Source organism: Aethalodelphis obliquidens, unplaced genomic scaffold (assembly GCF_003676395.1).
Source record: "Aethalodelphis obliquidens isolate GAN/ISIS:26980383/991018 unplaced genomic scaffold, ASM367639v1 scaffold61, whole genome shotgun sequence".
NCBI lineage: Eukaryota > Metazoa > Chordata > Mammalia > Artiodactyla > Delphinidae > Aethalodelphis > Aethalodelphis obliquidens.
This window is the reverse complement of record NW_020838005.1, coordinates 1,168,288-1,195,065: the sequence shown is the minus strand read 5'-3', so window position 1 is coordinate 1,195,065 and position 26,778 is coordinate 1,168,288. Positions and strand designations below refer to the sequence as shown.

General features: G+C 36.9%; 1 protein-coding gene across 1 annotated transcript in view; it reads right to left on the bottom strand.

The window, feature by feature from the left end:
• Window positions 1–26,778, bottom strand: part of ADAM28 (ADAM metallopeptidase domain 28) — a 58,321-nt gene that overhangs the window by 7,329 nt on the left and 24,214 nt on the right. The window contains exons 9-18 of the mRNA XM_027087966.1: window positions 26,556–26,725; window positions 23,899–23,983; window positions 16,606–16,736; window positions 13,431–13,608; window positions 12,158–12,247; window positions 9,239–9,434; window positions 6,459–6,561; window positions 4,272–4,431; window positions 3,482–3,562; window positions 3,084–3,162 (exon numbers count right to left, since the gene is read on the bottom strand). Coding sequence (XP_026943767.1) covers window positions 3,084–3,162; window positions 3,482–3,562; window positions 4,272–4,431; window positions 6,459–6,561; window positions 9,239–9,434; window positions 12,158–12,247; window positions 13,431–13,608; window positions 16,606–16,736; window positions 23,899–23,983; window positions 26,556–26,725 — 1,273 coding nt within the window. The remainder of the gene's footprint in view (window positions 1–3,083; window positions 3,163–3,481; window positions 3,563–4,271; window positions 4,432–6,458; window positions 6,562–9,238; window positions 9,435–12,157; window positions 12,248–13,430; window positions 13,609–16,605; window positions 16,737–23,898; window positions 23,984–26,555; window positions 26,726–26,778) is intronic.

Here is a 26,778-nt window from a genome sequence, read left to right as displayed (position 1 = left end):
AACTTGCATAAGAAGAAATTAAATACCTGAAGGGTCTTAGAGCTACTAAAGACACTGAATCTTTAACTAAAATATTGTCCAGAATTCTAGGCCTACATGGCTTACTGACAAGTTCTACCAGATATTTAAGGAAAGAGTCTTCCATTCTTAGACAAACTCTTCCAGAGAATTTAAATGAATGAAAATGCTCCACTTCATTTAATATGTCTAGCATAACCATGATACTCAAATTTAGCAAGTACAGGCATCACTCATGAACATGAAATAATAGCAAACATCATCCATCAGTGTCCGTGAGAGCTGTTTCCATGTTGGGTTTATCCAGAGTATGCACAGTTAGATAAATGTTCGAATATCCATCAGTTTATTCTGCAACACCAGCAGGGTAAGGGGGATCTTAACCAATAAATAAGAAGTATTTGGTAAAATTCGCAGCAAACTAGAAATAGAAGTGAATTTTCTTGATCTAATGAAGAGGATCCAGTATGTACAGAATACCTTCAGATACCAGGGCAAAATACTGAAAGTCTTTCCTAAGATTGGGAAAGAAACAAAGAGGCGTGCTACCTCTATTTCTATTCAGCATTGCACAAGAGTACTACTCAGTGAAGGAAAACAAGTATGAGAAATTAAAAATTTCTCAACTAAAAATTAAAAAAAATTAAAAACAAGTATGAGAAATTAAAATTAAAATGGTGAAGATTAGAGAAGAAGCAAAACTGTCATTTTTCTTAAACAGAATGATTGAATATGTAGAAAGTCTAATGGAATCTACAAATAAATTACTAAAATTATTAAGAGAGGTTAGCAGACGTGCTTGATATAAAAATAAATATAAAAATAAATATACAAAAATTAGTTGACCTTCTATATTCTAGTAATAGTTGAAAAATATTTTTTCAAAAAATACCATTTAAAAATACAATAAAAATTAATTTCTAATAAAACAAATCAAAATATATGTAAAATTTCTGTGGTGAAAACCATTAACTATTATTGGGCAAAACTAAAGAAGACTAAGTAAATGGATAGATATGTCATGTCAATAGGTTTGGAATTCAATATTTTATATATGCTCATTTTCTGCAAGTAAATCTATAGCTGTAGTTTACACTAAATTAAAATCCCAACAGGAATTGTGTGTGTAACTTGAGAATCTGATTATAAAATATATGTGGAAATACAAAACCTAATAACCAAGACATTCTTGAAGAACAATGTTAAAGGATCTCCTATAAGATAACAAAATTGTTTTAAAGATACAATAATAAAAGAGTGTTATACTGGCATAAGGATAGCCAAATAGGGCCACCAGCAAAGAACAGATATCCTGGAACAACACACGTGCATGGACATACGTGCTTTATTAGAAAGTCATTTATGATATGAATAATGGTGTGACAACTGGGCATCTATCTGAGATAAAAACGAAATTGAACACTTTGTTGACACTTGCTCTATGACCATAAGCCCATACTGTAAGTGTTCTGTCTATGAACACAAAAATGTGTTCTGCACTTATGTGCAGTGTTTTCCATGTGTTTTTAATGCCATGTTTGTTAACTGTGTGTAATATATTAACCCTTACTGATACCTTGTTTGTTTGTTGTACCAATGACTGAGTCAAGAGTGTTAAAATCCCCCACTATAACTCTGAATTTGGCTATTACTTCCGGTTCTATCAATACCTATATATTTTGAGACCATGCTGTTATCTACAGTAAAGTTTAGAATTGTATGTCTTCCCAGTGAATTAACACTTTTGTTATTATGAAATTGCACACTTTGTGTGCATCACACACAAAATAATTCCAGATACATTATAGACTTAAATTTGAAAAGGCAATACAAAAATCCTTTTTAGAAGATAATATATGGGTATACGTTCATAACTTCAGGATAGGAAAATTGTCCTTAAAAAGGACACAAAAAGAAAAAAAACTAATCATCAAGGAAATGATTAACAAATTGACTACATTACAATTAAAAGCTTCTTTAGGGCTTCCCTGGTGGTGCAGTGGTTAAGAATCCTCCTGCCAATGCAGGGGACACGGGTTGAAGCCCTGGTCCGGGAAGATCCCACATGCCACGGAGCAACTAAGCCTGTGCACCACAACTACTGAGCCTGTGCTCCAGAGCCTGTGAGCCACAACTACTGAAGCCCATGCGCCTAGAGCCCATGCTCCGCAACAAGAGAAGCCACCGCAATGAGAAGCCCACGCACGGCAACGAAGAGTAGCCCCTGCTCGCCGCAACTAGAGAAAGCCCGCATGCAGCAACAAAGACCCAACGCAGCCAAAAATAGATTTTAAAAATAATAATAATTAAAAAAAAGCTTCTTTAATCACATGACATCACAAATAGAGTGAGAAAACACAGAACGAAGGGAGTTATTTGCAGCATATATAACTGAAAAAATAGCTTATATCAAGAATATATTAAAACTTACACAAGTTATTAAGGGGTCAGGGGAGACACCCAATAGAAGAATAAACAAAATGGCTTGAACAGATGCTTTGCAAAAAACAAAATCCAAATGGCCAAAAAATAAGAAAAGATTTTATTATTATTATTATTAGTTATAAAGAGCAAGTCAACCTAATCCCACATTGAAAGAAGGATCATACATACTGAAGAAAAACAGCCCAGGGAAATAAAAGAGACAGGGTGAAAAAACAAAACAACTCGACTCAAAAGAAACAATCTAGAGAACAAAGTGAACCTGCAAAAATTATGTCATATTCTTAGAGTTTTATGAGGATATTATATCTAGTACACATTCAGTCAAGGCTGCTATGAAAATGGAACAATCATAAAGCAAGAAAATTCGGAAAATTAAAATAAAATGACAAATATAAAATGTCAAGAAATCTTTTTGTATGTAGCACAAAAACATAAGAATGTGGAAAATATGATTAAAAAGCTGCTGTAGAAACTTTGGGGATTAATATTGTGGATTCAATATCTACAGAATAGGAATTCCAAGAGGAGTGGAAAAAAGACAATGAAATCTTACATAACAGGAAATAAAAGCTTGGAAGAGGAGAGTAATTTTCTCACATTAGATGTGCAATATTACTTACTGAAGACCATGGAAGAACCACCGCAATCAGGAGGGGCCCATCCTTCTTTACACTGACATTGGAGCTCGTGGTCACACACCTAGAGGAGCAATGATCCTGTGTTTTCTCACTGGACTAATCCCCAACCCGAGGGTTGATTCATCCATAATTAAGTCCATTCCAAAAAAAGAATAACCTCTGCTCTGTAGCCTTTCAACTGTCTACGTAATGTATGGATCAGTAATAGTAATTTCAGTACCAGGTTCTTTGAAGGAATTTTTCATTGAATAAAACTAGTGAGGAGTTAGGTAATAATTATAATCATTCAACACTGAAACATTATTTTAACATCATCCAAACTGTCTGACCTAAAATGACACAAGATTCAGCAAGCTTGGGGAAACATTGTCAAGACTTACAGCATGTCCTTTGCATTTAGAGGAGCAATTGGCCGATCTGTAAGTTCTTTCGACATCCACACATTCTGCATTAATGCAAACCTGAAAGTGATATGAAAAACACAAAGTAGACATGAATGTCCAGTGGTTTCCGTTCTGCAAACTGTTGACTCTTTGGTATTTAGCCTTGTATTTTTAGTTACTATTATTGTTATCAAACTTGCCTTTTCATTAGGGAAATCACCGAATCCTTTTGAAAATAGGAATATGGAATCTAGATCATTTTTATAATAAAATATTTAGGAAGTCCTCTTTAAAGAAGATTTCCTTACTTCACGTCATATCTCATGGGTCATCTTTAATGCACCTCTTTAGTCCAACTCTGAAGACTGAGAGCACTGAGCTAAGCATTGTACATGGTACAAGGTACGCATCCTAAACAAAAATACTATGGAAAACATGGTAATATCACATCATCTCTAATATTAAGATAATTATCATTTATGTAAAAATAAATAGTATTGTTACGATTTTTTTCATTATTATCATCAGAATGGCTATCATTTATTGAGACCATACCAATTTGGGGGAAATAAAATTTACCTAAATTTAACAACCTAGTGCTAAGCACATAATAGGTACTTATTAAATAACATTGAAGGCAAGAACACAGTCATGTATACGTGAATGGCATAAACATTACTTTGAAAAACTGTGCTCCATGAAACACAAGGAGGCCTTGAGAAGCAAGCAAACAAAATGAACAAACAACCAGAACATTTTGAGTAAAAGCCACCATTAATCAACGTACCTTATTCTCTCCACACTTGGTTCCATTGGCTACTATGCTGATTTCTTGACTGCTGTCTTCAGGTTCAAATGTTTTACATGTCAGGAACGTTATTATATGTCCTTTCCAGAGCAGATAATCTGACCCACCATTACAGAACAACTTCCCACACAGGGCATCACTGAAGAAAAGCCGAAATGTGTTGCCTTTGAAATAGCAGGATCCAGAATGCAGTTTTACACAAATGTAAATCAGCTCCCTATCGATATTTAACTAATGGTATTTTCCCCTATGGCAGAGACTTCTAGTTCTCCTTTATACCAATTTCCCCCTTATTCTTCAGTAATAGAACCATTGAGTATTAGCAAGGCACAATGTTGCTCAAAAGAAAAATCCCATGGCTCTCATATTCCCAAATTTTGGCCAGTTGCCTAAATTCTAGCCAATGGGAAGGAAGCAGAATCTTAACTGCAGATTCTTGAGGGTGCCCTTACGTGAGGGTATATGTCCTCTTCTCAATATTTTCTCCTTTTTGCTTATTGGAATATGACGGTTGGAGTTGGAGAAGCCATCACAGACTGAGAGAAACATTTGGGAAAGGAGGTCATACGTATGATGGAGCAAGAAGCTATAAGGAGGATGGATGTCTAACATCATGGAGGGCACCTAGGAAATCAGTTTCTGTCTTGTTTCAGCTAAGTTATTTATTGCCATGAAGGGCAGCAGAATAATTCTCTCGACTGTAGTTGTATCGGTATAAGGCTGAGCCTCGGTGGTCACTCCAAGGCATCGTGTGCTACTGGAAGAACCCCTGCAAATTCAGATGAAACTGCTCAGCGCTCACTAAAGCCTTGCCTTCACTAGCAAGGGGAAGAAAGTCATTGCCAACAAAATTGGAATCAATTGCTTTATGCAGAATTTAGAGGAATGCTGTGAAAAACTCTTCAGAGAGTGGTAGAATCAGATTCTTCTGATGTCTCTGAGGCTTTTAGAAAATACCATTGAGGAGTGGAGAAAGGCATGCATTCTCTCCAGACTTGAGAGGGTGTTTTTCTTGAATCATTTAGGTAGAGCTTTATGAGGAAGGCTCTAGGACGCAGGGACTTTCAGGCTTATTTCCCACTACAGCCAAAGACTATCAAGAAGTGACCAGGAGGTCAGCCTGTGGGAAGAAATGAAATGCTTGTGCCTCTGGTTGCAGATTATCCAGTGTTCACACAAAGTTTTACAGGACAAGGGTGTATACACTCTACAGAGGAAAGATGGAATTACCCTAGTCTCTTTTCCCTGTCACACCCTCTCAGACTAAATATTGCCACACTCCCACCCCACTCTCCCACACATATTGCCTTTTACATAATTTTCATGATTTCCTGTAAAGAAGAACCCACAGGGTATGATTATCTTTGAGGCTTAGACTCCCCAGGAGATGACCTTCTGTCCAAAATATAGTTTGTTTGGTAATATCTATCATTGAGAAAAATCAGTGTTATTTTAATAGAAAATCTTTGAGAAATGCTGATTTTTTTCATTCAATCTCTGGTTACACATTAGTTTGTATGTGTAAAATTTGGAGCAGGTATAAAGTTTAATCTATTATCATTTGAATTTTAAACGTCATCTTAAAATTGCAGAATCAAAGGAAAATATATAGAAAAAATCTCAAGTTCATTGCTTATGGTGTTCTATCATTTTTTTCAGACTATCAATATAAAAAGGACAACAAATTCTTTAGGTAAATTGTCAATCTTTCCCTTACTGTATTTTTTCTTTATGGAATGCCATGGCAAGTTTAAATAAAACTGTACAATCATCATATTGCTTATTTCTCTGAGTAGATACATATTTATACCCTAGAATCAAAATGAAAGACACTAGATGGAAAAGCATCTAAAGTGTACTGGAGAATCAGTGTGCAAATTTCCAACCAGGCCCATTTAACTATTGCACGCTCGGTCTCAAACATTCATTCTATTTAACAACAGCTGTACTTGGTGTCCTTTGAAGCATCCATTATGAGAGACTGGAAAAAGTGGATCATTCCCTATTTGTCTTTTTAACTCAGTGCCTAGCCTAAAATATATCATATAATAGTCACTCAATGAATGTTTATCAAATCAGTGATGTCCAAATTCACTTTCTCTTTATATGGGATAAATCAGAATGTGTCAAAATGAGCAGGAAGGTTCAAATAACAAGGCCACTTACTTTGCTTTACAGGGAATGCGTGTGTCATCCACTTTTCGGCAGTACCCGTAACTTGACCCACCTTCATTTCTGCTAAAACATGACTTATCTGCAACCTGGGTTCCTGGGACCAGGCATAGTCAGTAGGCACACAGTTGAAAAGAAAAGAGATAAATAGTTCAGTGCCATAAAGGATTCATGAAACAGAAAACCAGCATGAGGAATACGATTTTAGCATCATCCCCTTGACCCTTCTTGGAAATATAGGTTGCACTAATTGGATATCAAGAGAGATGGCTAGAGTTAAAACAATCTTTTAGATAGCCTATCTTTGAATAATGGCTATCTAAATATTTGGAAACATCTGGATGATTGAAGACTTAGCTGGAAGAGCCGTAGTTATCGTAGTAGCAGCCCACAGGCAGATACTGGAATGTTATCCTGCTGGAGGGTGCAGCTGTGACAGGTACATGCTGTGCTTAGTCAAACTTCTACTTCTGCCAGGCACAGAGATGAGCATCGCATGCTTAATTTCTCAGGTAATCTTCCTCAGATCCCCATCAACTGGGGCAACAGAACACAGTGGTTGAGAGCTCAGGCGTTAAGTAAGAGCTGTGTGATCTTTGGCAAGTGCCTTAATCTCTTGGTTTGCTCTGTGTAAAAATGAGGATTCTATGATAGTACCTCCCCCACAGCGTTATTATGAGGATTAAATGAGTTAATATATGTGAGCCACTGAGGAGAGGGCCTGGTCTGTAGTACATGGTTCAGAAAGAAAATGCTGGCTGAAAATCCTTTGTAAATAAATATACCTGGGTACCATTGCTAAGGAAAGGAGCACATTTTCTTTTTAGGTTGCACACACATTTTTCCAAATCCTCTGTGAAAAGATTGTACTAATTCATACTCTTACCAGAGCATATTAAACTAAGTGTTTTGTCACATCCTCACCAACACTAAGCATTAACTGTAACAAAGCTTTGCAATTTAACAAGTGTAGAAGATTAACTTGTCTTCATTTATATTTCTTACCATATATTGCATGTGCTGATGTATTAATAGTGTTTCATACTTCTTGCTAGTGAGTTAAAATGATTTTAATGTTTATTAAACACGTGTACTTCTTTATGATGAATTGCCTGTTTATTCCTTGGTCACATTTTCAATATTTGGAATTCCAAATGATTTATAGGAGGTTAAAGACAGTGATTTTTCCCCCTTATATGTGTTATAAGACTTTTCAAACTTTGAAGACTAATTTAAAATAAATGTGTGATCCTTGTGAATTGTAAAATTTGAAATTTTATTTAGGCAAATCTATTTCTCTGGTCTTTTATAAAGGCCACCTTTAAATATATGATTTAAAAGTTCTTCTCTATTCCAATATTGGATAAATATATTCAACATTAATTCAATAGATCACTTGGAACATTTACTAAAGTCAGGCACTGTGCTAGGATACACTGGGAATAGCAACTATGAACAAAACAGTGTCTAGGTACTAGAAAATTTACAGATTTGTAAGGGAGGCGATATTGAAGGGTCAGGCAAAAAGAAGAAAGTAATAGTTTTTATCGCAGTGATTTATAGCCAAGTAACAAAGGAGATGTTCAGAGCTTCATCTCTGTGCTGAAGATTTCCTTTCCCCAGGTTTCTGCCATATACTGAAGTTAGCCAAGGAAGTACAAGGTCTTTAACCAGCAAAGCCATCTTTGCTTGCAGCTGTAATTTAGCACGTCCACCTGCATTACCTATAAACTGGAGGAGAGCCAGAACCGAATTCCAGACCATCAGAGCACTTCCTAATGCACCAATGGTATCAAGCTTTCTCCTCAAATTGTGTCTCAGCTCACCCTAGCCTGATACAGAGGCTTTCATTCAGGGGTTTTTCTAGGTTCCTGTCCATTTATTTCCCAGGTGTCTTTTTTTCTGGGTATATTGTCAATCAGTGATTTTTGTTGCTTTCCTTCATCTCGTCTTATGTATATTTTCAGGAATTATGGAAAGTTTCCAGCATATGATAACCTTCCTCAAATATTTTTAGGAATATGTATTTTCCCTGTTAAAAACAGTCCTTCAGCCATTTAAGTAGGAATCTGGAAATGTAGCAGAAAATGGTATGAAAATTAAATATATCTACACAATATACATGATATCCAGGAAGTCCAACGAATTGATATTTTAAAAATTGCTCTTCTTATCAAGTTATTTAGCATAATTTAAATTTGGGTTTAAAGTTTTTGAAGATTCTTAAGTTATGCTTTTATTTTTAACTTCTTTTTTATGGTGTAATCAGAGAATATGACCTTTAAAATTCTGGTATTATGGACAAAATAAACATTTTAAAAACTTTCAGTTTTCCTCACTGCTCCTTTGCATTCCACCCCTATACACACACACACACACACACACAATTCCAAGGGTCTGCTTAACTGGGAAGGATTTTGGTTAGAGCTGCCAGATAAAGTACAGGACATCCAGTTAAATTTAAATTCCAGATAAAGACTTTTTTTCAGCCTAAGTCTCACCCAAATATTGCATGAGACATACTGACACTTAAAAAAAAAACTGTTAATCTGAAATTCAAATTTAACTGGACTGTCCTTATTTTTATTTGCTACATCTAGCAACACCAAAATTCTCCACTTATCCAGGATTTTGAGCAGTGGCACAGTCTCTAAGATGGAAGAAAGGGACAGAATGCTACTTTGGCCATGATTAAACACTGTCACTTGGAGTGATACGATTTTCCTTTGTATGTACAAAGGTAGTGCCAGCATCACTGGGGTTTGTCCTCCTACCTGGTCCCCATAGCTTGGTGCACTGCTCCTCCAGGGTGGGGCACATCCCCATCAAGCAGTAGCCCTTCCCATTTTGGCAAGGGAAGCCATTGACTTGGAATCGATCATCCGGGCAGAGACCAGATTTGCCATCACACGTTTCGGGCAGGTCACACTCATCTTTTGCTGGTCTGCACACCTCACCAGCCTTTTTAAACTATAGGGAAATAAAATTGGAGAGAAGGCTTTTTTCCCCACCTGACTTAACCCTAATATCTCAAATTGATTCAAATAACATTTTCCCTGTGGCCTTCTCTTGGCAACGTAGTTAGAGGCATCGTTCTATTTTAGTTCACGTTTTCATTGTATAAGCTGAAGCCATCTCCTATAATCTCTCTTCTGTTGACTTTGGCCAAGCCCTGGGTCTTTAAGCAATCAATATTTCTGAATTTGTAGAGCAAACGTTATAGAAATAACAATGAAAAAACACAGAAGAAAACTGAGCAATATCTTAGATGGAAAGAAGGAAGTTATTTCTCCCTTTGTTGAATGCATCTTCGACAAGCTTTTCAAGGAGATTTAAATCTGCACCTTCAGAGATTTATTGGTGAAGTAAATCTTCCATAGTAAGGAAGATAAGTTTATAAGCCCAGATCAGCGTGCTCTGAGACTTCCCCAGGCATAGAGTTTCCTAATCCTTAATTCCTTTTATTGTATGTTCAGATATTTCTTTTCAACTCACGTCTTTCTATGGAATGATTTATCAGAAGGAGGAAACAACCAAATATTCATTTCATGTGTTAATTCCATTGCAATCTATTACTGCGAGTCTTGCTCTTGTGAGCTCAGAGAAACCTTAGGAAAAGAAATTCTGCCATTCGTACAAATCTAAAAGGCCTGTGTGGATATTGGAAGCATAGTTGAAGTGAGAAGGCATGCTCTCATATCATCAAGACTTTCCATATCTTTACGCTGGTGACAGAATGTGCCAAAACTAAGATCCGGCACAGCCAAATAAATAAATAAATATTTTTAAAAGAATCCAAATTTTCATCAGAGCATAAGAGACCCTCCAAATTCAAGCCACCCCTACTCCAGTCAGACTAGCTTTCTTACCAGATGTCACACAAACTATGTTTATATCTTCTTTTCTTTCTTCCTTCTCCCTGCCTGCTCACTTGGAATTTTTTCTTTCTATTTATCTAAAATCTCCTCTGACCTCTCCAATGCAAATCACTGTTCCTCTTTTCTACATGTGGTAGGAAAAGAGCCCTCAATTTGGATTTGAAAGATACAGGTTTGAATCTTGGCTCTGCCAGTGGCTAGATGTGTACCCTTAGCAAATGGATTTAATCTCTCTGAAGATCCGTTTCCCGATCCAATATTAACTTTCTAAGGTCATTATGAACATTAAGTGAGGATATATGTGGAAACTATTACCCATATAATGGCTATCTGTCATTATAATATCTATCTGAGCAGTTAATCATGTATCATATTTTCGTCTGTTTTAGTTATGTATGTCATCACCCTAAAGAAATAGCAAGTTTTTTGAAGTCAAATAACTAGTTTTCTTTATCACTCATAATCTCTAACAAACAAGACTTAATAAATACTTGTTGAATACTACTTAAGTTCTCAAATTTTCTTCATTTTGGCCTCCTTTATTTCTTTCCTCTCCCTCCAACATTAAAAAAAAAAAAAAAAAGAAACAAACAAAAAAAACCTATCTCAAACACTGCCTATAACCTGGCATGCCATCTGCACATTCCTTTTACAGATGGTTATTGGGCTTTTAAAATGAACGCAATTCTGTGTTAGGTGAGCATGAATCAGACTCCAGACATTAAGAATCAGTTTAACTAAGAAGACACATAAACAAATAATCATAATAGAGAATTCTCTGCAACAGTAGAATGTAACATGCTGAACTCAAACTGGAAGAGAAAGTCAAAAAAGCCCCACAGAGAAAATGACACGGCATCCTCATCTTATGTCTTTTTTCTAAGAATTTCACCCGGAAGTGACTTCAAAGGTTGAAGATAGAGGAGCCCCTATATTATTAAAATTAAAAGCTTTTCCACTACACCATATTAAAGTGTGAAATACAATTCATATTTTATGGCAAGACAAGGAAAATTTAAACATAAGAAATTGTCACTCCCTCTGACCTCCTCTCTCCCCATACCGTGCACTGTGCATTAGGCATTGACCAGACCTCCCCCATCAGCAGAAATACCTGCTCAACCATAAAGACCAACATACTCCCAGCACCAACAAGATAACTCCTTAAAAGATAACGTTCCTTCTTGATCTTGTAAGGGGCCACGGTGATGCTTAGATATGGATTGTGTAAATTATCAATAATATGCCATTTAACGTATAGCCCTCTGTCTCAAAAAACTTACACAACTGTGCTTTGACTTCTAACTGGCTCAACAGTTTTCAGAGCTTTCTGAGATGCTCTTCCCCGGTTATAATCCTCAATTTGGCTAGAATAAAATTTTCCATTTCTTTCTTAGATTGGCTGATTAATTTTTTGCCAACAAAAGGGATATGCAAGCAATTACTGGATTTGGTCCAAGAGGGTCACATGGCATCAGAAGAAATAGCAGGTGGGAATAACAAAGCATTGGTTTTGGAACTGATCATACTTGGATTTTGCCATTTAGTGGCTGTATTATTTTGTACATCATCTGTTCTGAGACTCTGCTCGAAAACAAAATTAAATAATAATATATACTTCAAAGGGCTGTTGGAGGATTAAAGAGCCCATCTTTGCAAAGTACTCAGTGAGGACTTGATAGATGGTAGGTAACATTATTTTATAGACAGAAAAATATTACTTTGCCTATTTCATTTAACATAATCCCTAAGATTTTAATACAGAAAAAACAAAGTAATCATAATTATTAAGATAGAATAAAATAATAATCTTACCTGGCATTTTTCACAGCATTCCCCTACCACACATTGAAAATTTGCTTTGATTTTACATGTTTTTGCATCACAGCAAACGTTGGTACATTCCTAAGAAATACCAGAAACAAATGCAAATGCAAGATTACCTTTTGGTCTCATTTTGGCACAATTCATAATACAATTTATTCATCACACAGACCTTTCTTTGATACAGTCTGAAAATGATTTGGGGGAAAACTAAAAAAAAAAAAAGTTTAACGTTAGAAATACTGAGTTTATCTGAATTCTACTTACATCATTTTTTTATTTGAATATCTTTTCTAGTTCCCCCAATCTCCCATAGTAATACTGAACATGGTCTATTTTTGGTGAAATAGGAGAGAAAACAAAAGAAAGGGACAGTTTTTGAAAATCAAATTCCTCTAAATTGTTACAGAACATAATTAATTCAGCTCATCAATTTTGTATCTATCCAGCAGTAAACTTAATCTCTAGAGCATGTACTGAAAATCTAAAAATATAGTTCTTTATTCAAGTTTGACATTTAATTCAGCTCTCTGTAAAGCAGTATACTTTGTCTTGTTCTCCCCACCTTGCTTCTGAGAAATTAGGCATCTGCACAAGGCTTTGGGGAAACTCCTACTTTGGGAACCTCAGAGTGAGATATTTACAGTTACCAATTTTTAGGGTTAAAGCTCTTGCCCTGGGCTTCCCTGGTGGCGCAGTTGTTGAGAGTCTGCCTGCCGATGCAGGGGACGCGGGTTCGTGCCCGGGTCCGGGAAGATCCCACATGCCGTGGAGTGGCTGGGCCCATGAGCCATGGCCGCTGAGCCTGCGTGTCCGGAGCCTGTGCTCCGCAATGGGAGAGGCCACAACAGTGAGAGGCCCGCGTACCGCAAAAAAACCCCAAAAAACTCTTGCCCTTATTCAAACAAACATCACCTGGGAAAGATTCCTTTTTCTCACAGAAGGGATAAATGTGTAATCCTATTTTGAAGTACTGAAAGGCCAACCCCCTGAGAGCTTGGCCTGGTACTCGCATTAGGTATTAATAAGATGGGGGCAAAGGTCCCATTCAGAATCCTGGCTGCCCTGTCAAGAGGATGGGACCAAGCCAGGCACTTCGAATGGGAAAATGTCCTGAGTCCCAAAGTTGGCCTAACAAATGTCTACAAACAAACATTTACAAAATTACAAGAAGTGTGATTTTTTTAGTGAACCGCACGTTGATAGTTTATCTCTCAGCAATTGAAAAACAAAGTAGATCGTTTTAGAAAGAACTTGGTGGTACCTCGGGGGTCCCACAGTCACAGTCTTCTCCCATTTCTAACAACTGGTTCCCACAGATTGGGATGGATATGATATCTGTAGGCAGCGGAACGTTAAAGAGGCAATTGGATAATTTATCTTCCAAGAATTTTTCATAGCTGACACGGCTGCAAGAACTGAAGTCTGTAGATATATAGAAGCTGTAAAGGTAAGGAAAAAGAAAATGGAATACAGTCACGCTGAGCAGATAGGGGGAAATATCAGACATTGGGTGTGATACACTCAAAACGTGACCCAAAAGATCAAAGGGAAGACACTCACCAACTGCTAAATCATGAGCTCTTATTTTTGCTCCTGAAGTAGCCCACCCGGGCAGGTATAAACACCTCCAGCTTAATGAACAAAGCAAGTATGGTCACATCTTAAAATAGAACATCCAGGCTGCTATTTAATGAACTAAAAATCGTTCTAATTTATCCAGATAATCTAATTCAGCTTTCGGTCATTTTGGTTTTGAAGTCTTAAAGGCACTAAAATTATATTTATTTACATGTTTAAGAATTCATTTTCCTTCAGAGGGATTTCTATTGACAGCCTCTCTTCATTCCACAAATAACAATGAGGTTAAAAAAGCAGTAGCCGGGCTTCCCTGGTGGCGCAGTGGTTGACAGTCCACCTGCCGATGCAGGGGACACGGGTTCGTGCCCCGGTTCGGGAAGATCCCACATGCCGCGGGGCGGCTGGGCCCGTGAGCCATGGCTGCTGAGCCTGCGCGTCTGGAGCCTGTGCTCCACAACGGGAGAGGCCACAACAGTGAGAGGCCCGTGTAACGAAAAAAAAAAAAAAAAAAAGCAGTAGCCAAGGGGGTTGCGGGGGAGGGAAGGAATGGGAGTTTGGGATTAGCAGAGGCAAACTATTATACATAAGATGGATAAACAACAAGGTCCTACTGTACAGCACAGGGAACTATATTCAGTACCCTGTGACAAACCATAATGGAAAAGAATATGAAAAAGAATATATATGCCTACCTATCTGAGTCACTTTGCTGTACAGAAGAAATTAACACATTGTAAATCAACTATACTTAAAATTAAAAAAAAATTTTAAACTACAGTAATATATGTGAGAGATAGCATAAGCTATGTAACTGGCATGCAGCCATAGGCTATTTCATGGAAGGGCATGGGAGACTAACCCTAGCTTGAATGAGCTGGGAGAGGGAAATACAAAAAGAGGAAATGAACACATAAAAGGGATTGTGGGGTTCTTAAAAATAAAATTCCAGGGCAGTTTTGCCTAAGGTGTGGCAGGAATGTGTAATCTCTTTTCAGAGACTCTCGTCATCTTCCTATGAGAACATTCTTCTTTTTTGAAAAACAATTTTATTAGAGTATATTTGCTTTACAATGTTGTATTAGTTTCGCATATACAGCAAAGTGAATCAGTTATACATATACATAAATCCACTCTTTTTTAGATTATTTTCCCATATAGGCCATTACAGAGTATTTAATAGAGTTCCTTGTGTGATACAGTAGGTCCTTATTATCTATTTTATATCTAGTAGTGTGTATATGTCAATCCCAGTCTCCCAATTTATCTGCCTCCCCTTTACACCCTGGTAACCATTAGTTTGTTTTCTACATCTGTATCTATTTCTGTTTTGTAGCTAAGTTCATTTGTACCCTTTTTTTAGATTCCACATATAAGTGGTATCATACATTTGTCTTTGTCTGACAGTTCACTCTGTATGACAATCTCTAGGTCCATCCATGTTGCTGCAAATGGCATTATTTCATTCTTTCTTATGGCTGAGTAATATTCCTTTGTATATATGTACCACATCTTCTTTATCCATTCCTCTGTTGATGGACATTTAGGTTGCTTCCATGTCCTGGCTATTGTAAATAATGCTGCAATAAACATTGGGGTTGCATGTATCTTTTCGAATTATGGTTTTCTCTGGATATATGCCCAGGAGTGGGATTATATGGTAACTCTATTTTTAGTTTTTTAAGGAACCTCCATACTGTTCTCCATTGTGGCTGTACCAGTTTACATTCCCACCAACAGTATAGGTGGGTTCCCTTTTCTCCACACCCTCTCCAGCATTTATTGTTTGTAGATTTTTTGATGATGGCCATTCTGACCCATGTGAGTTGATACCTCATTGTAGTTTTTGATTTACATTTCTCTAAAAATTAATGATGTTGAGCATCTTCTCATGTGCTTTTTAGTCATCTGTATGTCTTCTTTGGAAAAATGTCTATTTAGATCTTCTCATTTTTTGATTGGTTTGTTTGTTTTTTGATATTGAGCTACATGAGCTGTTTGTATATTTTTGGAGATTAATCCCTTGTTGGTTGCTTTGTTTGCATATATTTTCTCCCATTCTGAGGATTGTCTTTTTGTTTTGTTTATGGTTTCCTTTGCTGTGCAAAACCTTTTAAGTTTAATTAGGTCCCATTTGTTTATTTTTGTTATTATTTTCATTACTCTAGGAGGTGGATTGAAAAAGATCTTGCTGTGGTTTATGTCAAAGAGTGTTCTGCCTATGTTTTCCTCTCAGAGTTTTATAGTATCCAGCCTTACCTTTAGGTCTTTAATCCATTTTGAGTTTACTTCTTTTTTTTTTTTTTTTTTTGCGGGACGTGGGCCTCTCACCGTTGTGGCCTCTCCCGTTGCGGAGCACAGGCTCTGGACGCGCAGGCTCAGCGGCCATGGCTCACGGGCCCAGCTGCTCCGCGGCATGTGGGATCTTCCCAGACCGGGTCACGAACCCATGTCCCCTGCCTCGGCAGGCGGACTCTCAACCACTGCGCCACCAGGGAAGCCCCATTCTTCTTTAATTACAGTTTTCTCCTAAAACTTCTCCATTACCACCACCCAATCTGAATTCACTGAAAATGTGATAAATGCTAATGATGTTATGAACCCAGATCTTGTGTAGCTAAGATGAGGATAAAGTGACACATCACCCCAACAGCAAAGAGATAGTATGTTTAAACTGTGTCTCAGTTAATGAAAAACATTACACATAGATGAGGTACAAGGTAGTTTGGTATAGATACACATCCATGATTTTGTCCTGATACTGCTATTTAATAATTTGAAAGTTTGAACATGTCATTGAAGATGACAGCCCAGAGTGAATCCAAAACACAGATAAATAGCATCTTCCCAGAAAGGCTCACCTTAGTGCTCTGTCCATCACACATACTGTAGAAGGGCACTTGCAAGCATAGGTGTCATGAAACATTCCGAAGTTATGGCCCATTTCATGGGCCATGGTCCCTGCAGTGCTAAGCATGTTGTGACTGTGGTCCTGAGGATGAGAATAGGGAGACAGATACTCTGGTTTGCAAATTGAATTATCACTCAGGACATAATTAAGTATTTTCACTGTAGTCAAGTGGAGTAGAGAGTCTGATTTCAGCTTCAGTTTCCTCACCTTACCCATCTCTTCCCCTCTCTCCTTCTCTTCCCTTCTCTCCTGTCTCTCACCTTGACTTTCTCTGCCCTTTTGTCTCTCTGTCTCTGTATCTCTTGCTGTATCTCCCCCCAACACACACACCCCTTTGGTACTGAATCCCCATCACAAGGCATACAGCCTACTCTCTGTTCTTGTCAATGGGTCCCTATAATGAAAATTTTTGTTATTTCCTGCCATGACGGATAATGACAACCTTTTTTCAACAATAATAAGAAATTAGAATTTTTAAAAACTGATTTACCTCCCCCCTCACATTTGGATTGTTTTTCAAATTCTTTCCAATTTATCAATAATTGGAGGTCTTTAATGTATTTAGTTCATAGGGATCTAGAAGTGCTCATGAACCTAGAACTTTAGAACCACTGGTACCTTTTTCAAATCTACTACTGCCAAGACTAGACATCAGTCAACTCCAGACTTCCCTTATTGCATGAAGTTCAGCAAGTAGCCAACTTCATTACCAGATTGTTTCTGATTAAAGGTGTTGGACCAGGACATCCAAGTTATCCAGAAGCAATAAAACAACACTAAAGAATTATTGCTGGTTGTAATTTCCCAGTAGGGATACAGGAATATGCCAATAACACCCATCCACAGAAAACTGATTCCCTTATGTACTTCATTTCAAAGAACAAAATAGAGAAGTCCATCAGGCACAGTACAAGGCTGGCAAACAAGGAACACGTATGTGAGACAGGAAGTTAATACCTACCACTCACAATATTGTTTCATCCTGTTGAGGTGAACCTGGTAAACTTACTATCTATTAAGATGGAGAGTCTTCAGTGGGGACAAAAACAAACCAAACAATTTAAGAAAAAAAGAAATGTGTTTAAATAGACACTTTCCAGATTGCCTTATTTGAGGTTCCTTCAAATTTAGGGTACCTTCCTTTAAATAATTATTTTCATAACTTAAATGGTTTTTTCTACTGGGATTACCTCCATCCTCTCTTCCCCTTAAATCCAATCCAAGCTCTGAGGTTCATTTTAATGCAACTTTTCCTGACCACATTACTCTTCATCTACAATCCTCTCCTCTGGATTCCTACTGCAGTGTTAAGTCTGTTGGGTTGGCCAGAAAGTTTGTTCAGGTTTTTTCCATAACATCTTATGGATGTTACTATCATATATTATTAACTATTGCTTTGAGTGGGCTAGTTTCTCTTCCAGTTTTATGGTAGGCACTTTCAAGTTTTAAAATACATATTTTACTTCCTCCGTTTATGATAGGAAGCCTCTCATAAACCCAGACTCATAAGATATATTGGAGAGATATATAAATATTCACTGACGGGAGAAGTGGCAACAACCTATAGCAGAACTGCCGACCTGTTACAGATAGGGCATGAGTTTAACACACACACACACACACACACACACACACACACACACACACACACAAAACTACAAAAACCTCTACTCCTGAGAGAGGGGCAGACAAAAATCCTGAGCCTAGGATCCTATATTGATATCAAGTGAGGTTCTCTGCCAGTGCAGGAGGGCCAGGAAACTCTCTTCCAGGAATGATCTGCAAAAGTCAGAAAGCAGAGTTTTGCTGCCATTGAAAGGACGCAGGATCACTGAGAAAGCCTAGCTGCTGAGACCCAGGGCCTGATGAAAACTGAAATTAGACAAAGTCAGATGAGAATTCCCTGACCCCTGTTTCTCATCACCAGATAATAGAAAGCTGGACAGAGCATCCCACCCAAACTTATTGTAGTCAGATTCACAATTTTCTAGAACCAATCCTAGAGCTGAGGTCACAAGGCAACAAAGCTGAAATCTAAGGAAAGACGGGCTGGCACCTAGTGGGAGAGCTGGACGTGAACTTCTGTTTACCTGGGGCAGACACTACCAGATGCCGTAATAACTCACACAAAACATTAAAAACTGATGTGAAGTGAGAGTAGCATCGACATATATACACTACCAAATGTAAAACTGTCACCTAGTGGGAAGCAGCAGCATAGCACAGGGAGATCAGCTCCGTGCTTTGCGATGACCTAGAGGGGTGGGATAGGGAGGGTGGGAGGGAGGCTCAAGAGGGGATATGGGGACATATGTATGTATGTGGCTGATTCTGTTGTACACTTTGATGTACAACAGAAACTAAAACAGTATTGTGAAGCAGTTATACTCCAATAAAGATCTATTAAAAAAAAAAGTGTGGTGGAAACACCAAAAAAAAAAACCCCAAAAAACTGATAAATGTTGATTGTGGAATAGCAAGAGAATATGCAAAATGTGAGGAATCCAGAAATTAGAGAAATTCCCACCTATTCACAGATTTTTCTCCACATGACGTCACTAAGTCAGAGTTCTGGGAAATCCTCCATCATGGTATTGACCTGGGGGAGCAGAACAGCAGTAGCAAAGGCATGAAGCCCCTTCACAATCCTTCTCCCTTATCCCTGTAATGGAGCAAACGTGACCAGCACCAGGGTGAGAAGTGCCTCACTTGGCTTACTCTAGTCCTAGCCTTAACTAAGGTCTTAAACTTCTAAGAGAAGGGCAACAAATCTTGCCACCCTTAACGCACTGGTGAAGTCTCAGTGCAACTGTGAAAAAGAAAAAGAAAAAGAATAAGAAAGGGACATAAAAAACCCAAAAGCAAAACACCTCTACCACTGGAGGGGAGGGGCAGAAGGGGCAGGAATGCCTGCTGGGTTTACGTCACTAGAGGTCTCTACCATCTGGCAGTGGAGCAGAATCACTAGAAGGACCCATGCCAGAAACTAAGAGATGCAGGACTTGCCTAAGACTGAGCTTAATGAGAACAAAAGGAAATGCCCTCCTCCCACCAAAAGTCCAACAATCATCCAGTAACAAGTAACAACAACCTATTGATGGGAGATGGATAACAGCTTAAAGAGACTCCCTGTGAGGTGCAGTAAAGCCCTAAAGATGAGTGTGGAACACACAGTGAGAAAAACTCTGGCAAACCGTCCTTCATTCTAAACACAAAATAATGTGAAAGGAATTTAACATCTGTGATGCACTGAGGATGTCCATACCAATCCAAAAATCCCGAACCCAGCTCAACTCCTGCTAGATTGATTCCAATCTTCACACTGAAGTCCTAGAAGAAGGAAAGAAGGGATCATTTCCAGGCCAAAAAAAAAATTATTTACCTCAGATTATTGCCTTTCACGAGATGCCTAACTTTCAACAAAAAGTAATAAGGCATCGCCCCCCAAAAAAAACAAGAAAAACAATACCTTGCTGATCAACAGAACCAGACTCAGATTATTAGTGCTATCGGAGAGGCACTTTAAAATAACTACGATTAATATGTTAAAAGCTTCAGTGGAAAAGATGAATATCATATAAGACTGGATGGAAAGTTTCAGAAGAGAGTTGGACACCATAAGAGAGAATCAAATGGAAACACTAGAATTGAAAGACAGTAACAGAGATGAATAATGCCTTCCATAGGCTTAACAGTAGATCCGGAATAGCTGAGGAAAGAATCAGTGGATTTAATGTTTCAACAGAAATTACCCAAATGGTAACACGAATTGAAAAAAATGATAAAAAGGAAAAACCAAACAAAATGAAACAAACATGGAGATACAAGTTTTGTGGGGTAATATAGAATGATCATACATATATGTTCAATTACTTATATGTAATTGAAATCCCAGAAAGTAAAAAGGATGAGAATGGAAGAGAAGAAATATTTGAAGACATAATGGCCTAAAATTTTCCAAAATTAATCACAAATACCAAGCCCCAGGACAAAGGAACACTAAGTAGGATAAATCACCTCTCCCCACAAAAACCCCTTAGTTATAACATAATTATAATTATAATCAAATTGAAGAAATTAAGGACAAAGGAAAAATCTTAAAATCAGAAAAAAAAAACCACCCACATACATTAGAGAGGAACAAAGATAAAGTTTACAGCAGATTTCTCGTTAGGAACTCCAGCAGACAGTGAGATCACTAAAAGTGCTGAAAGAAAAACACTATCCACCCAGAACTGTCAACCCAGTGAAATATATATACAAGAATGAAAGAGAGATAAGGTCATCTTCTTAAAAAAATGGAAAGAATTCATGGACAGGAGACTTGTCTTATAAGAAATATTTTTTAAAAATTCTTATGGAAGAAAAAATATATTATGCCAGATAGAAATTTTCTCTCTGCAAAGAAAGGAAGAATGTTGGGAATGTAACCAAAATAAGCACCAGTAAAGATAAGATAAACGGAAAACTAATTTTTCTCATTTTAAATTGCACAGCAAGATGACTTTTAAAGAAAAATTAGTAACAATGTATATTGTATTTATAGTATATGCGAAGTTAAACATTTGATAAAAATAGCACAAAGGATGGAAGGGAGTAATTAGAGGTGTTCCCTTGTAAAGTCCTTATACTATAAGTGAACCAGTTAATACGATTTCAAGGTAAAACATACAAGCAGAGATGTGTAATAAACCCCAGGGTAACCATTAAAAAGAAACAAATCAATAAAAAGCTAATAATGGAGATAAATGAAATTTTTTTTATATACTCAATCCTAAAAAGGCAGAAAAAAATAGAAGAGATGGCATAGGAAACATCTAGCAAAATGAAAGATTTTAATCCAACAATATGAATAATGATATTACATATAAATTATTTAAACATACCAAATAAAAGACAGAGATTGTCAGATTAGATAAAAAATAAAATCCATGTATATACTGTCTAGCAGAAACCTTCTTTAAATGTAAAGAAATATATATGCTAAAAATAAAAGTAAGGAAGAGGTTGTATCAAGTACACTATAGCCACAAAGTATTGGAGTGATTATACTGAATTTGGACAAAGTAGACTTCAGAATAGGAATATCTCAGGGAAATAGAGGGACATAATATGATAAATGGATCAGTTCTCCAACAAGACATGACAACTCTGTATTCACTTTACAATAGAGCTTCAAAATACATGAAGTGAAACTTATAGAACTGAAAGAAGAAACAGACACATCTACAGTTCTGCTTGGAAACTTAAACACTCTCTCCATAAACGATTCAAAAGAACTGAACACTATAAGTCAACCTGACATAATTGACAATTACAGAACACTCCAACAACAGTAGGACACATTTTTTTGAAGTTCATATGGGGCAATGACCAAGAACAAACCTCAAAAAAATTTAAAATATCAAAATTCTACTAAGTATATTCCCAGACTATTATGAACTAAATTGTGTCCTGCCCACTAATTCATATGTTGAAGCCCTAACTCCTAACATGTCTGTATTTGGAGATAGAATCGTCAAAGGGATAATTAGTTTAGATGAGGTCATAAGGGTGAGGCCCTAATACAATAAGACTGATGTCCTTATGAGAAGAGGAAGAGACACCAGGGATAAGTGTGCACACAAAAACGGCCACATGAGGGCACAGCAAAAAGGTGGTCATCATCAAGCCAAGGAGACAGGCCTCAGATACCTTGTCACCTAAAGCTACTGACACCTTGATCTTGGATTTCCAGCCTCCAGAACTGTGAGAAAATAAATTTCTGTTGTTTAAACCACACAGGCGATAGTATTTTGTTATGGCAGCCCTAACAAATGAATACACAGACCATGACAGAATAACAGAATTAAACTAAAAAGTCAATAATGAAAATTATTACAATACACATCTAAATAATACATGAGTCAAAAAGAAATTAAGGGGACTTCCCTGGTGGTGCAGTGGTTAAGAATCCGCCTGCCAATGCAGGGGACACGGGTTCAATCCCTGGTCCAGGAAGATCCCACATACGGCGGAGCAACTAAGCCCATGTGCCGCAACTACTGAGCCTGAGTGTCACAACTACTGAAGCCCGTGAGCCTAGGGCCTGTGCTCCGCAACAAAGATAAGCCACTGCAACAAGAAGCCCGCGCACCACAATGAAGAGTAGCCCCTGCTCGCTGCAACTACAGAAAGGCTGCACGCAGCAACAAAGACCCAATGCAGCCAAAAATAAATAAATGAATAAATAAATTTATTAAGAGATTAGCAAATATTTTTAACTTAATGAAAATGAAACCACACATATCCAAAAAACTTGGATGCAGCTAAAGCAGTGCATAGTGGGAAATTTATAGCATTAAATGATTATATGTGAAAAGAAGAAAACCCTCAAATTCACAATCTAAAATTCTTCCTTAAGTAACTAGAAAAAGAGTAACAAATTAAATGCAGAGAATGCAGAAAAAAATCAATCATCAAGACAAGAGGGGAAATCAATGAAATTGAAACTAGGAAAGCCTCAGTAAAGCAAAAACTGTTTCCTTGAGCTCAATAAAATTGATATACCTTTGGCCAGACTGATAATGGGGGAAAAAAACCCCACAAATTTCTAATATCATGAATGATAGAGGGAAAATCACTACAAATTCTACAGATATTAAAAGGATAGTAATGGAATATCATCGACAAATATATGCCAACTTAAATGGACAACTTTCCTTGAAGACACAAACTACCAACGCTCACTCAAGAAGAGATAAATAACCTGAGAAGTCCAATATCTATTGAGGAAATTGAAAATGTAGTTTAAAACTTTTCCACAAAAACATGCCAGACCCATATGGTTTTACTAGTGAATTATACCAAACATTTCAGGAAGGAATAATACTAATTTTACTCAAATATTCCAGAAAATCGAAGAGTTGGGAGCACATCCTTCACCCTGATACTTGCTCTAATAACAAAACCTGAAAAACACATTACAGGATAAGATAACTACAGACTAATATCCCTCATGAATATGGATGCAAAAATCCTCAACATATGTTACCATGTTGACTCCAGCAATATATACAAATAATACATTATGACCATGTTGGGTTTATACTGGATATGCAAGATTGATTCAACATTTGAAATTCAGTCACTGTTTTTTACCATGCCAAAGGGCCAAAGGAGAAAAACTACATGACCTTCTCAATAGATGCAGCAGAACAGCATTTGACAGGCTTGAGCTGTAGAACCAACAGTTTAAACAAACCTGAACAATGCCAACAGAATGATACGGAGAGCACATTGTAGACATGAAAGCAAGGCCCACAGTTGTTCCAGAAAATTCACTTGCCCTACGAAAAAGAGAGAAATTGATAAAGCTTATGACTCTAAGTATATTTTCTATAGACAATTCATCCAGAACCCTTACTAATTAACAGAGAAACTCACATTGCGAATCACCACTCAAATATTTCCTTCAGCGAGTTTGCAGAAGGCATTTTTTTAAATACAATGGTTTTCATACCACCTAAATCCAAGCATCTGGGAGTAATCACTTTAATATTTTATATCTCTTATTCATGATTCTTATATTTTTCATTGTGGAATTCATTTCTTGTCAGGAAATAAAGGGGGATTTTTTTTCTAACAAATGTTTTGCTTTATAATATACATATGTATGTATAAATTTATATAAATATATAAATTAAGATGAAACATGTTTCACCTTAATTTATATTCTCCTCATGTATTTTTATATATGTTTACTTTTATTTTAGCACTGTTTTAGCTGTAGCTTGATTTAAGTTTGGGCTCATTCTATAAGTATTTGTGTTATTGAAGCATTTATGCATTTGCAATATTTGTCCTATTGGAGTGACATTTGAACCACTTGCATTTATTTATGTAGATGATATATTTGGTCTTTAGTAATTTTAATTTCTATTTTGGTTTTGTTTCATTTTTTCTTTCAATTTTTAATAATTCCATGTGCTTTTTTTGTTATTATTATTCTGTTATTATTGTCTGTTAAGAATCTGACCCTGGTTTGCATCTAGAAATTTGCAAGTATGCATCATTTTAAAAATTCCCATAGTAGGTGCATTTACATAAAAAGTTGAACCTATATTTTTCCACTTATCAACATAAAGAATGGCAAGTACACATTTTGCCATGAAAAATGAGGAAATTAGAGAACTTCCTGCCACTTCCCATTCCCTATGGAGATTTCAATATCTGTTATTCTGTAATGATATTTTGTATCATACATGATATTTTAAAGATTTATGGCATTTATATTCTCTTTTAAAATTATATTGTAAAATTATTTATACTTAAGTCTACATTTTTGTGGATTTAATTCTTACTACTAGCTCATTTATAAAAAATAAAATCTTCCTCCATTATGGGATTACCTATTTTGGTTTCTCTTTTCAGTGGATAGAGTATATTTGGACTCTAAGATTCATACCCGGTTATGCCCAGGTATAGGTATATTTTGTTAATTTGTCAGGTAAATGGTAAGGCTTTCAATTTACACATGAAAGGGCAATTATTTCCTTCCATCCTTATCTTTTTAGTTCTTTTATCTTGTTTATTCTGGTCTATTCAGGAAATCTACTCTTGATATTAGATTACTATTTTTTATCTATACATCTGTCATCTTGTCTATAATTTATATTTCTCTACCCTATTATTTCACAATACTGGATTCAACTACCATTTTAGCTTTGTCCTGGGACCAGTCTGTTAAGAGTTGAATTCCCTTACTACTCACTACCTTCGAGACCCTGGAAAATCACCAAACCACTCCCCAAAATGAGCTATGTCTTGTGGTGGGCCCCTGAGTCTGGAACTCATCTTTCCAAATGAAGGAACTGTGGCAGCTAGCCTTCAGAGATAACCCAATGAGCCAGCCTTGTGGTATTCATATCCTGTGTAGCACCTTCCCTAAAACTGGATAGGTCTATGACTTGTTCTTGACCAACAGAATACACCAGAAGTGATGTGTGATTTCTAAGACTGAGTCATAACAAGCCTTGAAGTTTTCTCCTGGGCCTCTTAGAATGCTTCTTCTGGGGAAAGCTAGTCACCTGGTTAAGATATCCAGAAACCTGAGACTGCCATATTGGAGGAAGTCCAAGTTAGCCACATGAAAAGCTGTATATGCAAAGAGATGATCAACCGGCACCCCAGGCAAGGCACTAGACATATAAATGAAGAAGACTTATTTTAAGTCTGGAAGTTGCGGGCTGATGCATCATGCAGTCATAGATAACCAGCACAGAATATTAATTAATTCTGACAGGACCTAGTCCACTTATTTCCCATGACACCCACTGTTTTCTTAGGTAGTGAAACTCAAGTAATTTTAAGTCACTCTTTGTTGCAGTCTGATTCCAGCTGCAAACCATCCGGCAGAACTGTCTTGAGGCATATGCTTAGCAGTCTTGTGTCATTTATAGCTGTTGGAATTATTTCCCCTATTTTTTAAATTAGTCACTAATTAGTCATTTTGTCAGGATGGTAGAAGCATGGGATTAGAATATCATGTTCAATTTTCCTTCAGTCCTAGAAGTTTGTCCTGATTGGTGCGTACAGCTAATCCATTCTTTTAAAACACTGAATCTAAATCCCTCTTGCCATTATCTAAACCCGCCTTTCCTTTCTGTTATACACAATCAAAACAAACAAGCTTGTTATGAACCATTGCTCACTTACTAGCCTCTCTCTTAAAAAAAAAGAAAAAGAAATCGTTGGAACAAAAGTAAGAGCACATGCAACATAAGATCCAAATGAATACTTTTTAAACTTTTAACGCTCTGTGTAAACCTGTAACCTGAGATACCATTTGCTTTGCCAAGGCTTTGAAAAATGTCTATGGCAAATACCACAGAACATACAAAGGGGAAAATCTCTACATACGTGATTAACTGAGCAACATCATGACGCTTTCTTCTTAGGAGGACACCCCCCCTCCATTTAGCAAAATTTTCCAAGGTGAGGCTTGCATTGGGGGATATCTTTATCTTATCCTTGTCATTCCAGATTTCCATCCCAATTAAGGCAACATGAGTATTGAGCTTTTTATAAAGCTGTTGAAAGAGAATAAATGGCAAAGTAACAACTCATAATGGTGTTATCTTTT